This window comes from Lagenorhynchus albirostris, chromosome 5 (genome assembly GCF_949774975.1).
Source record: "Lagenorhynchus albirostris chromosome 5, mLagAlb1.1, whole genome shotgun sequence".
NCBI classification, from domain to species: Eukaryota; Metazoa; Chordata; class Mammalia; order Artiodactyla; family Delphinidae; genus Lagenorhynchus; species Lagenorhynchus albirostris.
Window position 1 is genome coordinate 144,384,446 of NC_083099.1, and position 15,503 is coordinate 144,399,948.

The following is a 15,503-nucleotide window of genomic DNA, read 5'->3' on the forward strand; positions in this document are numbered from 1 at the left end:
TATTTGCAAATGATATGACTGACAGGGGGCTAATAGCCAAAATATATAAACAGCTCATACAACTCAATATCAAAAAAACAAACAACCCAATCAAAAAATGGCCAGAAGACCTGAATAGACATTTTCCCAAAGAAGACATACAGATGGCTAACAGGAAAAAATGCTCAGCATCACTAGGTTTTAGAGAAATGCAAATCAAAACCATAATGAGGTATCACGTCACACCTGTCAGAATGGCTGTTATCAAAGTCTACACATACCGAATGTTGGCAAGGATGTGGAGAAAAGGGAACCCTCCTACACTACTGGTGGGAATGTAAATTGGTGCAGCCACTATGGAGAACAGTATGGAGGTTCCTCAAAAAACTAAAAAAAATAGAACTACCATATGATTCAGCAATTCCACTCCTGCGTATATATTAAAAAAACCCAAAACACCAATTCAAAAAGATATATACACCCCAGTGTTCATAGCGGCACTATTTACAGTAGCCAAGACATGGAAGCAACCTAAATGTCCATTGACAGATGAATGAATAAACAAGATGTGCTGTATATACACATATATGTCTACACACGCACACACACAATGGAATATTACTCAGCCATAAAAAGAATGAAATAATGCCTTTTGCAGCAACATGGATGGACCTAGAGATTATCACACTAAGTGAAGTAAGTCAAAGACAAATATTATATGATATCACTTATATGTGAACTCTAAAAAATAATACAAATGAATCTGTACACAAACAGAAATAGACTCACAGACATAGCTAACAAACTTATGGTTACCAAAGGGGAAAGGGATGGGGAGATAAATTAGGAGTATGGGATTAACAGATGCATACTACTACGTATTAAATAGATGAACAACAAGGATTTACTGCACAGCACAGGGAGTTATACCCAATATCTTGTAGTAACCTGTAATGGAGTATAATCTGCAAAAATGCCAAATCACTATGCTGTACACCTGAAACTAACATAATATTGTAAATAAACTATGCTTCAATTTAATAAATAAAAGTAATCTATAAAAAAATTTTTAGAGTTAAAAATAAGAGCCGACATCTTTCTTAAATAAACCAAATACATGTTTTTAAAAAAACAGTAACAAACAAGGCAGCGTCTGGGAGCGAATCCTGACGGATCTGGTCTGAGTTCCGAGGGTCTCTGGGGAGATGGTATGGGAGTTGGGTTGCGGGGCGTGGTGCTGTCAGACCAGGACAGAAAGCTGTACCGCCTGCCAGGGGAAAGCACATGACTGTTGATAATTGGTGAAAAGAGCTGCTTTTGTGTCAAGACAGTGAAGCCTTAAACGAGAGAGAGAATATAAATATGAATAAGAATGAGTGTGTATGTGTTTTCCAGGCAGGAATAGGCGTGGGTGTTTTTCTCCTTGCCCCGGTGTCTAGAATAGGGGTCTCCATGCTCTGTACGCATCCTTCTAGGACAGAATGACCCCCGAGGAAGCAGGAGGGACCAGGTTTGGACCCAGGGTGTGAATTCTTCATTCTTCCTTTTGTCTCTTATACTTTCTGGCCATTATACCTTCTCACTATTATTTTCTTCCCCTTACTTTTGCTGAGTTGGTTAAATTGTCTTTTTCTCTTTTTTTGTGCTTTGGAAGTTTTAAATCTTATTTTGTTTTCCCCAGTGATAACCCTTAAATTTTTATCTTTTTAAATTTTATTTTTTTATTTTTGGCTGCATTGGGTCTTTGTTGCTGCACGCGGGCTTTCTCTAGTTGCGGTGAGCGGGGGGCTACTCTTTGGTGCGGTGCTTCTCATTGCGGTGGCTTCTCCTGTTGCAGAGCATTGGCTTTAGGTGCGTGGGCTCAGTAGTTGTGGTGCACGGACTTAGTTGCTCTGCGGCATGTGGGATCTTCCCGGACCAGGGCTAGCTAGAGCCCGTGTCCCCTGCATTGGCAGGCGGATTCTTAACTACTGCGCCACCAGGGAAGCCCACCCTTAAATTTTTAAAAGTGGTTTAAATATATTTGATTAAAATTTAGCATGAAAAATTAATCAGTATTTGTAAAGGTCACAGCTGGAGAAGAACTACAACCTCAGTGTTGTTTTCAGTCCACATTCTTCTCACCCTCATCCTTCTAGATTCTGATGTCATCTTGAATTTTAGGAACTTTCAAAAAGCCCTTCCTAATAAGCCTTCCAGACCTATTATCAACAGTTGTTTGGACAGCAGGAGAAGTGGCACACGTCCTCCTCTAATCACTATTTCCTGTACCCGTGGACTCCCCTCTCTTCAATTCCACACTCAGGTTTATTTTTCATTTTGCTGAAATATGTCCTTAATTTAGTGGACAGAGTAGAGTTGTTTGTTGATTGCTTCCTGTTTGATTTTTGGGAAAATGCCTGCGCGTGCGGTGCTCTGCATCGGAACGTGCCTTCAATCGCTTGTCTGAGGACCGCAGACACCTCGAGCCTGGCCCTGCCCGGAGAACCCCAGCCGTCCTCCCGTCTCCTGTGTCGCTGAGCCGCCTCGATTTTCTTTCCGTCCTGGGACCCCCTTTTGTTTTACCCTTGGAGCATTAAATTTATCGCTTTCCCCTAAAATTCACAGGTTTCAACAGATAAAGCCTAGGTGTGCGGCCGGTTTTCCTTTTTCCTGCTGACGACTGTGAACACTTTGATCTGGGTAATGGAGTCTTCAGGTCAGAGAGATTTTCTTCCGTTTTATCCTTTGCCTTTTTCTCCATCCTCTCCTGGGGCAGAGCTCACAGGTCTCGTCGCGAGCCTCCTGCTTCACTGTGTCCTTTGGTCTGCCCTGCTAGAGACGCCCCGATTTGCTCGCTCACGGCCGTGCCAGGGGCCTCGCGCTCTGAGGGACCAGCCTTTGATGGGAGGAGCTGTCGAGACCGTGTGGAGGCCGGTGCCCCGGGACCCACCGGGCGTTGTCACAGCTGTTCACTCACAGTCGCCTTCTCCTGGCTCTGATCCCCATTCTGAGAGAAGGCGCCACGTCTCCAATTAGGTTTTCAGTTGGTGGCCAAAGAGAGAAACCTTCTGGTAACTGTACTGTCTAGGGACGCTTCCTGAGAAGGACGAGGTGTCCCAGGTGGAGTGGATGGCCACTGCCTGTTGTGGATACACGTGACCTCAAAGTGTGTTCTAAACACTTGAGCGCCTATGGGATGTGATTGGCCTGTTGCTTTTTAAAATTCTCTCTGTGTGGATGTCTTTACCTATTTCACTGATGACACTTTTGAGGATTTTTCAAAAATAATTGCTAAGCTTCACTGAGCACCGTCTTCAAATCGTATCTCGGGGGCAGGCACGTGCTCCTTCCTGTCATGGAACCCGACCCCTCACACCTGCCCTTGGATCCTCCCCACCCTGTGCGGTGTGTTCCCCGTCACCGCTGCCCACCCCCTTCCAGGTGCTGCTGCAGCAGGGCCCCCGGAAGGTCACGCGCCGCTCAGAACATGAACCTGACGCAAAGTGCCGCCCGCAGGGCGCAAGCGCCGCGTGTCCCTCCAGGCGTCTGCCGCCCCCATGCCGCCCAGGTGTCCCCCTTTCCCTGCGTCTGCGCCAGCAGGTGGAGTCCCCGTCTGGCCCCCCAGGCGCGTTGGTGGGGAAGGGACTTTCCCTTTCGCGCACCAGCCCTGTGCGGTGCTCGGGGCGAGGCCAGCTTGACCCCCTGTCCGTGCGATGGGCCCGCCTTCCGGCCGGCTCGCCAGCAGCACACAGCTCACCTTCTGGACCAGAGCGCCTGGGCTCCTTCCCGGAGTGGGTGTTTTAGCCACCCCACCCTGGGCTCGTGCAAGAAGGGAGTCTGATTCGGCCCGAGGTCCTCTGCGCGGAGCCGTGGCCCCATCTGGGACTGGGGAGGACAGCAGGACAGGTGTGTGTGGCCACCTCGCCCTCACAGGCTCGTGCTGCCCGCTGGTTCCATCCCCGCTCTGTCAGCTCAGGGGGCCTTTTTGAACGAAAATCAGAATGGAAGTCTCGAAGGTGCTCTGCTCCAGGGGCTGCAGGCTCGGGGCTCACGGCCCCGGCTACACGGCCCGTGTCACCATCGCTGTCGGGTGCTGTGTACTCGGTTTCCTTCCGCTTCAGCTCGACTCAGGTCTTTGTGTATGTGCAGAGCAAAGACCACTTTCAGTCCAGACTGTAACTGCACATTTTCCTGACCGTGTAGCAGTTTCTGTAACGGGAACCCACAGTCACCCTGCATGTCTGTTACTCTTCGTTCTGTGTGTAATGCATTTGATTACATGTTACTGTGTGAGGAATGTAGGAGGTATCTTTACAAGGGAACTAAGAAAAATATGAGTACCAGCTGAGTTTCCTAAGTGTTTACTTGTATCAGTTATTAGGCCAATTCCCAGGCTCTCTGTACTTCTGCTCGAAAAGTTCTGATTCAGCACACTTAATTTACAGCAACAGAGGGGCTCTCATTACCAGACAAAGTTGTTCTTCTTTTATTGTTTTCTGCACCATGGTCTGTGATTAACTTACTACCCTGGTTCTTGCTTTGCAGCCCCGGAAAGATAAGCTCTTCTTGGTGTCCGTACTACAGCAGTGTTGGCCCCAGAGGCTCATAGAGATAAGCTCTTGGGCCCATTTGGGGCTCTCTGCTCCAGGAAAAGTGTGTGGTTAGTGTTGGAACCTTGGGCTAGCTGTTTTCTCTTTGCCTTATTTTCTCCATTCTTGCTAAAGATGGTAGTTTACTCAGCTTAAAATAAATTTTAAAAACTTGAACAATTAATTGACCGTTTCTAGTTTTAATGCAAAATGTTGTAATTCCAAGGTTTAAGTATCATTCAACAGTAACCCTTGATTTTGACCTTGTTGTAGAAAAGTAATGGAATTGCAAAGGAAAATAATGTAATATAAGCATTATCCATTTATTCATGAGAGATTCCCGCACCAGTTGTACCTAAACAGATTCCCCCCCTTTCCCCCCACACCCCTCCCTGACTCCGTACTTGAAAGGCTGTGGCCTTGAATAAGCTCAGCGGCAGCTTGGTGACCTGCAGGAGCCGACTGCACACCAGGCAGGTGGGCCAGTGACAGCCACCCACGACCCAGACACCTGACAGAACTGCCGGGGGGGGGGAACCCCAGAGGTCAGAGCAGGCGTATCCTGGCAGCAGAGTGAAACGAGGAGATGCTGAAACCAGGACTGCATTGAACTCCTAACAGGCTGGCTGTCCCATGCCCTGGGGACATCTAGGAGGAGGCCGGAGCTTCCTCCACTGGAGTCCGCCCGTGGTGAGGCCCCCAGGCAAGGGCCAGGCTGGGCTCTGGGCTCTCGGGTCCTGGCTTTTCCTCCAGGCTTTCCCTGGAATTGGAGGCCCATCCCAGAAGGAGGCACAAGAGGCCACGCCGACTGCCTCTGTTCAGCCCCCAAGCTGTTTACTCACAAAACACGAATGAACAGCCGCTGTCAAGCTTTTGAGGAAAGTAAACACAAAGGAGGTGATCTATGTAAGAAAGTAGAACAACTAAGAGGAAGTGACTCCGAAGACAGAAGAGGATAGAAAGAATAAACCTCACTAACTTGGGGAGAGTACTTAGCAAGTATAGAAATCAAATATTAATTTGAGGGTCTGAGAAATACTCATTTAATGAATATCGAGGCAGGCAGCACCGGTCAGTGCTGTGGGAGCGGGGGGGGCGGCACGGTGGCTGCCACGGGGGAGGGGCAGTGACAAGGAGAGGGCGCGGGGGGCCCCTCTGGGGCCAGAGGCTCAGTTTACTGAGCAGATGCTGACTGCGGGTTGCTCGCTCTGTGAAAAGTTGCACACTTCGTTATACTTCATTTAAAACATTCACGGAAGGTGAAATAACTCAGCGCTCACGTCTTGGAATGAAAAAATGATTCAGCAGTTTAATGGAGAAGGCAGAAACCTGGAAGGAACCCTGAAGCTCTTCTCAGAACTGGGTCTGTCTCCCTAGGGGTAGTTTCTAAAGTCCCTGCGCTGAGCCCCGAGGCTGGCTGCTGGGGAAGGGGCAGGCCTGGGGCACGGATAGAGGGGCTGCCCCGGGTGCTGGCTTTGCTCTGAGGAGGATTCCCGTGGGCGGGCGTCGTGTACATCTGAGAGGGCAGGCGGATGGCCGGGCCTGGAGTCCGGAGCAGAGGTCAGCCAGAGGTCGGCACTGGCGGGGGGGACCTGCGCTCCCTGCTCTGTCCACGGGGTGTGCTTTCCACCCAGCCTCACTGGGGGGCCTCCGACCCCTTCCACCTTCAGACTCTTCTCTGTCTTTCGGGGGATGGTGTGAAGCCAGTCGGTAGCTGGCTGCCAGCTGGACCGCCTCCGTGGGGCTCGGAAGAAGACCTCAGAGGAGGCCACTGTGGCCAGGAGGACTTAGGTGTCCGAACAAAAGATTAGTAGGGGCTAGGCAGTTCTGTGGTTGAACGAGTAGAAGGCAGGGCACCTCTTTTTCTTTTTTATACATTTAGTTTATTTTTATTTATTATTTTTGGCTGCGTTGGGTCTTCGTCGCTGCGCGCTGTCTTTCTCTAGTTGCGGCGAGCAGGGTGTCCTCTTCGTCGTGGTGCACGGGCTTCTTGTTGCAGTGGCTTCTCTTGTTGCGAGCATGGGCTCTAGAGCGTGTGGGCTTCAGTAGATGCAACGCGCGGGCTCAGTAGTTGTGGTGCACGGGCTTAGTTGCCCCATGGCACGTGGGATCTTCCCGGACCAGGGCTCGAACCCGTGTCCCCTGCATTGGCAGGTGGATTCTTAACCACCGCGACACCAGGGAAGAATGCACCTCTTAATCTGCACTCCTCCTGTGGACAAATCATCTTTTTTTTTTTTTTTTTTTTTTGCTGTACACGGGCCTCTCACTGTTGTGGCCTCTCCCGTTGTGGAGCACAGGCTCCGGACGCGCAGGCTCAGCGGCCATGACTCACGGGCCCAGCCGCTCCGCGGCATGTGGGATCCTCCCGGACCGGGGCACGAACCCGTGTCCCCTGCATTGGCAGGCGGACTCCCAACCACTGCGCCACCAGGGAAGCCCTAAATCATCATTTTTAAAGTGTTCATTTAGTGACCCGAAGTCACCCTGTGATTCCCCTCAGAAGCTGTGTTAGAGCAGGTCATCCAGGGTGTGGTCCACCCGGCCCGAGCGAGCTCCGCTCAGTGCCCGAGGCTTGTCCCCTGCATGGGGGCCCCCCACCGCCGCCTGCCCCTGGAAGAAGCCGTAGGTCCGCAGGTCCCCCTGTGGGGCAGCAGCTCCCTGCCGTGTCCGTGGGGGTGGGGTCTGTGTTGAATGTCAGGACCCTTTAAGAAGCCCCGGCCAGTGCTGCTAACAAGAAGCTTCTCCGTCATGTCCGGATGTTAGTTCAGAACCAACCACCCCCTCCTCCTGCGACCAGCCAGTGACGGGGTAAAGGGGAGGCCGGACAGAGCGGGTGCCCACTCCCTCCCCCGCACGCCCTGGGGGAGGGGAGCATGGACATCCCGTTAAGCGTGTGTCGTCCCTTTAAATGAATCTCCGCGAGGCTGGTGGCTGTAAACATGAATTTTCTTTATTGTCTCTTCTTGCCGCTTTCAGAGGAGCTGCTGTTTTGCCCTGAGGAAGTGAGGCTTCTGAGCGAGGCCTGGGCGCCAACTGGGGGCTGCCTGGACCTGCTGTCCTGGCTGTAACGTTCTGTGCGAGGGAGGAGTAGATGGCCACCAAGAGCGAGGGCCGGGCTGAAACCCCCTGGAGGGTCCAGGTGCAGGCCAGCTGCTGTCGTAGGCGCTGTGGCCTTGTGTCTGCCGTCTGCGGGGTTGAATGACCGGGCTCTACACGCAGGGGGGGCGGGGAGTGTGCATTCAGTCCCCGGCCGGCGACCTGAGCGTGTCCGACTTTCAGCCCCAGGACGTGAGCCTCGGTTGGTCAAGACAGGAGGGTTGAACCCTGCTGGGGAGGCACCGTCTCGCTCGTACACGCCCCTCGAGAGCCGGGTTTCCTGGATCGCTCGTGTCTTGCGTGTGAGGCGGGGGCTGAACTCGCCTGGCCCCGGCGGGCAGCATCTGAGCGCCAGGCGCGCTAACAACAGGAGCACAGCCGTGTGGGCCCCTGAGTCACTCCTGGAAGTGGGGCCCCCTCCACCCAGGTGTCTAGAGGTTTGGCCCCGAGTGAGCTCGGGAGCGCGTGGAGTCTCGGGGTTGGGGGTTTCTACGGGCCCACCGGCCTCCCCGCACAGACAGGTGTGTTTCTGGGCGGCAGGGACTGGGGCGGGCTGCTGGGAGGGCCGGCGCGCCTGGCCAACCGCTGTCGGGCCGCGTCCCCGCAGCACGCACGCCGGGCCCCGCGTCACCCGCCCCCATCTCGTTCTAGGCATCAGCAACGCGGAGGCGCGGCAGCCGGGGAAGGCCCCCAACTTCAGTGTCAACTGGACGGTGGGCGACTCGGCCATCGAGGTCATCAACGCCACCACAGGGAAGGACGAGCTGGGCCGCGCCTCTCGCCTGTGTAAGCACGCGTTGTACTGTCGCTGGATGCGTGTGCACGGCAAGGTACTGAGGCGCCCTTCCCCACCAGCCTGCCCGGGCGGCCGCCCCACGCCTGGTCTCTTCTGGGTGCTCTTGGCTGACAGTCTGGCCCTGGCTCCTCAGATTCAAAGCAGGCTCAGCCCCCCCACCCCAGACTCCCACCCCAGCCCGCCGGAGCCTGGGGCTCGGCACTCCCGCGGAGTCCTCCTCGGGGGCCCGCAGCTCGGGGCGCCCTGGGTCCCACCCGTGTGTTTGGAGGGCTTTGGTTGGGGGTTGGGGCTTTGCAGCAGCACGGCCCTTCTTCCCCACACAAACTCCCCTCTAGTGAGTCAGTACGTTACCGGCTTCCATTTACTTGTAAGTCGGGTCAGTAGCTTTTATTTGTGATGGGCAGAGGTTGCTGCGTCCCCGTGGCGGGACCCTCACCCGCGCAGGGGGCCTTGGGTAGCTGCCCTGCTGATTCTAAGATCTGCACAAAAAATTTGGAGGAGGTGGGGGGGGGCTCGAGTTCTCCCTGTGACCAAACGGCAGAGGTGGTGTTTGTTAAAGACATGCAGGTGTGAAACCCGACCTTGGGGTCACTTGGGGCTGAGGACGCAGACCCTCGGGGGGTCCAGCGTGGCTCGTGTGACACGGTCCCTGGGCTGGCACTGTCCCTTGGTTCCCCCCAGAAGCAGCACTGTTTGAAACGCCGTTTTTTGAACATCATACTGAGTTTCATTTTCTACCGTTATTGCTTAAACAGTTGCACTTGTTTTTTTTTAAATCTTTCTACAGGTTCCCTCCAACTTACTGCGGTCCAAGATCACTAAACCCAACGTGTACCACGAGTCCAAGCTGGTGGCCAAGGAGTACCAGGCCGCCAAGGCCTGTCTGTTCAGAGCTTTCATCAAGGCCGGGCTGGGCGCCTGGGTGGAGAAGCCCACGGAACAGGACCAGTTCTCACTCACACCCTGACGGGTGTGCAGCGCGGCCCCAAACCTCGCAGCTGAGCCGGGGCAGGTGTGGGATGTGTGGGAGCTGGGCGCGCGGCACCGTCCCCAGGGGCAGGCGCACGCGGCGCGGGGTCTGGCGTCTGGGTCCCGTGTCACCACCTGGCATCTCTCTACAGCAGTGTTCCCCCTTTTGAATCATCCAGTGACTGCTTTCAACCTCAGTTTACATTTAGAAGTTGAGTTCTACTGAGTAGGGCTTCCTGAAGTTTAGGAAAAATAGGAATTACTTTGTGTGAAATTCTTGAATAATTAATTTATTCAGAACTAGGAATATGGTTTATAAAATAAGAAGTAACTATGTCAGGTCACTCTTACGCCACATTACTTTGATTGCAAAGAAGCATTTATATACGGAGGGAGTGAGGAAACAGATAGGAGGCAGTAACCTAAAGAAACTGTAGCCCTGTCCACATGTAGGTCCCTGTTCCCCGTAGGCGCCTCCCTGGGAGAGGACTCCCCGCACGGAGCCCACATCCACAGCGCAGCGACCTGTGGTGGGGCGCATGGCGTCACAGCCAGGTCCCTGCAGCCTCCAGTGTCCTCTAGAAGTTTCTGTGCTCCTCGTAGGACCATATCATGGAAAATGGTCTCTCGGTTGACTTCTAAATAATCAGAGGTCAAACATGGTCAGTAGGCCTGGCCATTCATTTGGGTTTTTTAAGCAGTATTTAACTTTTAGGGACTAGAAGGGATCCACAGGGGCTACTGCACAGTAAATCACCTAGAATTCCCTCTGGTCCTTCCTCTGAACCTCCTGGATGTGAATGACTGTCCCAAGATCTTCACAGGATGGAAACAGAGCTAAGTAAGTAGGTATTCATTCTTGGAAAATGCCACTTAAGGCATATTTTCTAATCTTTCCAGCTTTATCAAGGACATGTTTGAAGTACAAGTGTTCAGGCTGAGAGCTGGCAAGACAAAGTGTTGCTGGTGGGGTCTCGACCAGGTTGGGATGTTGGTGTCACGGCAGGGAAGGGGGGGTGGTCTGGAGTCGGGGGTGCCCGGGACACTGCTCGGCACCCCACAGCACACAGGCCAGTCCCAGGCGGGCCGAGCGAGCCGGGGGTCAGGGCAGGCGGGCAGGTGGGGACCCCGGGAGGCCACCCCGCCCTGACGCAAAGGTCACAGCACGCTCCTCCCGCTTCCATGGAGGGTCGGAGAGGAGCTTGTGCCCTTTGCTGAGTCAGCACCAGTTCCTGGTTCTGGGGGGTCTTGGGGGTACCATAGGCAGAGAGGGCCCTCCAGCCAAGTCCAGGCGCCAAGCTGTGTGCCTGGGTGTCCCGTGTCCTTTACGGGCTCAGAAAACTCAGAGCAGGAACAGGACGGCCACTGGCACTTTGGCCCAGAGCCCGGGCGCTCAGAGTGGGAGACGTGGTCCCAGAAGGTCACGTCTCCAGGTGTCTCCGCGTCCGCATGGAGACTTGAGGTGCTGCGCCCCGTGGGCGCGTGCAGGGCGGGGGGGGGGGCCACACTGCCGGGGCCTGGCCGGGTCAGAGGACGAGGGTTGCCCGTGCCGCCATCTCTGCAGGGCGTTTTCTTGTCCCGACCCCGTCGGCACAGGGCTCGGGCCCGCGGGGCCCGGCGGGGCCTGCTGTGGTTTCACCCGAGAAAAGAAGGGTGTCTGGCGGCGCCCCCCGACCACAGCAGTCTCCTGCACACTCAGAAAAGACATCTGTGAGTCCCTGCATTTTTATTCTTCTCTCTATAAATGGTATTTTTTCTAATGGGGATTGGGAGATGGACTTAGTTTTTAAAAAATATGTGGATTTTGGTTACAAAGTCCAGAGGAATGATACTGCACGTGCACACAAGCAGGCCAGGACGCCCGGCTCCCCCTCTGTCAGCCGACTGTGGACCTGAGCACGATGCCCCCACCATGCCCCAGCCCAGGTAAACGAACGCCTTACTGTGTGGGTCCGTGCCGCGTGGCTGTGCCCCGCTGCCTCTCCCGGTTCACATCTGTGCGACCGTCCAGGACGGACCTGACGCGGGGCTCCTGCCCCGAGGGCACCCAGGCCCGGGGAGGAAGGTAGCCAAGGATTGCGGGCGAGGGGGTCGGGGACCGCTGGGCGGCAGGGCCCGGCGGGGCTGCGGGGAGTCGGGCTGGGGCAGGAGGCCTGCACAGCTCCTGGGACAGGGCAGCTGGTACAGTCCTCTGTAAGCAGGAAGAAGGAGGAAACGCACACCCCCCCAAAAGACAAATCAGGGCGCGCAGCGCGCCGTGCATCACCACGAAGGCATTTCCTTGAGGTGTCGTTTTGCATCCAGGGTCCTTAATCTGGGTTTTAGAAACTTTGGAAATCTGACACAACCAAGCCCTTGATCTTTTGAGAAAAATCTTAAACTTTGAGGACATTTTGGCCGGTGGGGTTTGGGAGGGTTTCTGTTCTGTCTCGGCGGCCAAGCCTGTAGTATGTATTCTGCAAAGACACTGGCCCTGCTGCGGTGCCTGGGGCCACTGGGCAGCTGTCCTGCTGGCGGGAAGGTCCGCCATAGAGAAGTCTCATTTTGTGACCCGAGCCAGGGCTTGTGGAGAGGGTGGCCGAGGTGGGGGCCGTGATCGCTGGTTCCTCAGCCCTCACCCCTGCTCGGGGTCGGGGGGCCTCGCCTCCTCCCTGCAGTTTGACTCTGAGTCTTAATGGGGCTTTTCGTCATCTTTTTCTATTTGGAGATTTTTATTATAATCAAAAACAGTTATTTTATTTTAAAATGTACAAGCCCACATTTCACAAGGTATTAACTTCTCTGGAATTTATTTTTTTTGAATAATTTTGTTGCTTTCCAGACTCTAGAATCCCTGCTTTCCTTGTAATTTCACGTGGCCAAGCCTCCCAGTCTCCTGGGGTAGCCAGGTCGCAGAATGGAATTGGTGGGTGCTGGGAGGGGGAGCACGCCCTGCCCCTTTTCTCCAGGAACAAATAAAGACAGATGGGATTTTTCTATTTCCAATATATTTTACACCAAAATGCAAGGTCTGCCCCGACTATAAATTTGATCCAGCACGAGAAGTAAAATCCCATCTCTAAATTCTGTGAAATCAGTGAATCTCTCAGAAGGTTTTCTTTTTATCAAAACTATATGAATGGAAAGAGCAGAGTGTGGTCGTGTGAGTCCAGCTTCGCGTGTCCTTTTCCTCGGCGTGTCCTGTGACTGTCTCTCCCTGGCCAGAGGCCGGCACTGGGGTTCTGTGTCCACATGGCTGGGAGGGAGAGGCTCTGGCGATCTGGACTCTGAGCTCCTGTTTCCGGCAGCGCGTGTGCGCTTCCTCGTTCAGTGTCTGGAGGTGCACGCCCCCAGCCCCGAGGACTCTCATCTTGGCCACGGCTTGGGCTGCTGTTGCATTGCGGACCCAGTCGTGAACAGTTAAAGGCGGTCTGTGGAATGTTCGTGGAATGAGCCCCGAAAGCTGTTTGCTTCTCCAACTTTGGGTTATATGCTGTTAATTTTATTCTAGAATTCGGACACTTCATATGAATGTAATCCCGCCGAGAGCGCTGTCACCCAGGCGCACTCCTCGGTGCCCCCTGTGTGTCCACTGATGTGCAGGCCACACGTGACCCCCTGCATGAGCTTCCTCCTGCACTGAGACCAGCCAGCACCGAGCATGAGACCCTGTCACTCAGACAGAGGACTTGAGACGTTCTCAATAAAACCATGTTTCACTACCACAGCCTCGCTGAGATTCTCTCTCCTCCCTGGTTATTTCCCTCCTTGGTCCAGAGTAGTGTTTGGGAAGGTGTGGGTGGGCGCCAGCCGAGGGCACTGGGCTGACGCTCCACTCCTGTCATCTGTGCGTGGCTCTGAGCGCCTCCCCTGGGGCTTGGGCCCTCTGATTCCCCCCCCCACGTGGGTTCCTGGAACACACCGGCCACTCCCACACGTTAGGCGGAGGAGTGGAACTTGCATAGCTGGCCCTGCTCCTGCCCGGCTATAGAGAGGGAGGATGACGTGAGCCCACGTGGCGTGAGGCGTGTGGAGCACCGTGGACGGGACAGCAGAGGGGGAGCCCACACCAGCTCGTCGCTGGCCGGACTGTCTGGGTGTCGGCCACAGTGAGGCAGCTACCTGGTTACAGGGTAGAGCAGCAGTGTTCAGGGCTGGCGTTTTGGAGGGCCATTCACAGTAAAGTGGAAAGCCGGCTGCAAGGCAGTATTGAAGTTCGCGGTTGTAGAGAAATTCCGATGCTTTATGTGAGAAGGGCACAAGCACACACGGAACAATCTGGAAGAGGCCGAGTCTGGTCACCGTGTGCGAGTGATGGGATTGGGAGTCATTTTAATTTTAGTTTCCTTTTTAAAAATTTTATCTCTGTCCAACATTTCTATATCAACATGAAAAGCAAACAGGACAACCTTTTGAAAAGTCAAAAGTCCCATACAAACAAAAAGCAGCACAGTTATAGACAAGTAATTTACTGTCCTTTGCATCCATTTTGATTCCGTTTTCATTTTTTTCCCCACAATAAAAGCAACATTCAGATGAAAATATGTGTCATCAAAAAGGGCAGATTAAGCTTCAGAGAAAAGGTTGGGGACAGTCTCCTCTACAGTTCAGTCTGTAGAAGGGCTTTTCCCCGTGGGGTCTTCCTGTGGCTCCATGGAGGGGGCGGGCAAGACCCCGTGTTCCGTGACGGGGCTGACGTGACACGGAGCTCTTGTTCTCCTGCAGCAAAGACTACAGATCCATTCCTGGGATGGGAGGGGTGTCGGGTGGGTGTCATGGTGGAGAGAGGAGGAGGGAAGGGGGCAGGTGGGCTGCAGTGGGGGGGCGCGGGGAAGCAGCTACTTCGTAAATTGCTGTCATTTAATTGTTAATATTAATTAACATTTAGTTAGTCATATTATTAATAATTTCTTTAGTAAAGGCAGAGGGACCGGCCGAGGGAACCTGGCGAGTCGGGGCACTGGCCCAGCAGCGAAGGTGCGGGAATCTGGGGAGAGGTCGAACCCAGCCGTTAGTTAAAATCACACCGTATGAGCTCACGGTCATCGAGATCAAGGTACTGGATCCCCAGAGCCCCTCACTCGCTGTGTGTGTTGTTCTGGGCCCGGGCGTCGGCCCGCGGGGGAGTTGTGCACGCTGAACGCCCCCGCTCCGGCCCCCTCTGCTGCCCTGCTGTCCCCAGGCCCAAGAAAGGGGCGCAGGCTGTGCAGATGGTACCTGAAACGCGCCTGCCAGGTTGTGAGGGCGCCAGAAGTTGAGAACGTGTTGGTGCAGCCTCTGAGAACTGTCACGCCCATGACGAGAGGCAACGCCATTGCTTCCCGCGCCAGACACATGGGTGATGGCGACCCCGCTCTGGACGGGCTGTGGGTGCGGGGGTGCAGCGATGGACCCACCGGGCGTCTGCAGGGGCAGTGGGCCCTGGGACTTGCCGGAGTATCATGTGTTTTATTGTTATCTATTATATGCAGCGTGGGCTACAGTCCTCACAGCCACAAAATTGACCGTCAGCTCATGGACACACATGCACACAGGACAGGGAGGGGGCGCGTGGCTAAGCATCGACCGGCACCACTGGCCTGGGTCTGTAGGGCAGCTCCGGGCGGGCAAAGGCCCTGTTCTCGGAGCGTCTGCCCACAGCCCAGAGCGGCAGGGCTGCAGGGGCCGGGGCTCCCCGCCTCTCCCCGCCCCTCAGCTCCCTGGGACTGAGGCCTCTGAGGCCAGCTGACCAAGTAGCTAACAGCCCGCAGAAGATGACCTCCTGAGGAGAAAGAAGATGTCTGAAGAGTACAGCTATTTGACAGTTGGAATATTGAATTAGAGATTCCGTCAGAATATATGCTAATATTTTAGAACAGAGAGCCCCAGAATTTAAAATTAGCTTAATGAACATTCTCAAAGAGATAAAATGAAACCAAGAGAGCCAAGCAGAATTTGAAACAGTGAACACAATAGACAAGCTAAATAATAGAATGAATTTACAATCAGAAAACCACATGGAAAGAGGAAGAGACAAAGAAAAAGAAAACCCAAAATACCTGGACGCTAGCAGTAAAGTGTCACATCTGGCAAATGGGGCGTCTGTGCCATTTGTTACCCTTGCAAGGGCA

At 54.1% G+C, this 15,503-nt stretch overlaps 1 protein-coding gene across 5 annotated transcripts in view; it reads left to right on the top strand.

The window, feature by feature from the left end:
- ADARB1 (adenosine deaminase RNA specific B1) overlaps positions 1 to 13,115 on the top strand; it is a 115,552-nt gene extending 102,437 nt beyond the window's left edge. For 2 of the 5 annotated variants that reach the window (XM_060151085.1, XM_060151086.1), the window contains exons 10-11: positions 8,301 to 8,479; positions 9,233 to 13,115. In XM_060151085.1, the coding sequence (XP_060007068.1) occupies positions 8,301 to 8,479; positions 9,233 to 9,412 (359 nt within the window). In that variant the 3' untranslated portion in view covers positions 9,413 to 13,115. Of the gene's footprint in view, positions 1 to 2,586; positions 2,678 to 8,300; positions 8,480 to 9,232 lie in introns of those variants that run through there. The other 3 variants (XR_009540838.1, XM_060151087.1, XR_009540837.1) reach the window with 3 other exon arrangements.
- The last annotated feature ends 2,388 nt before the right edge of the window (positions 13,116 to 15,503 follow it).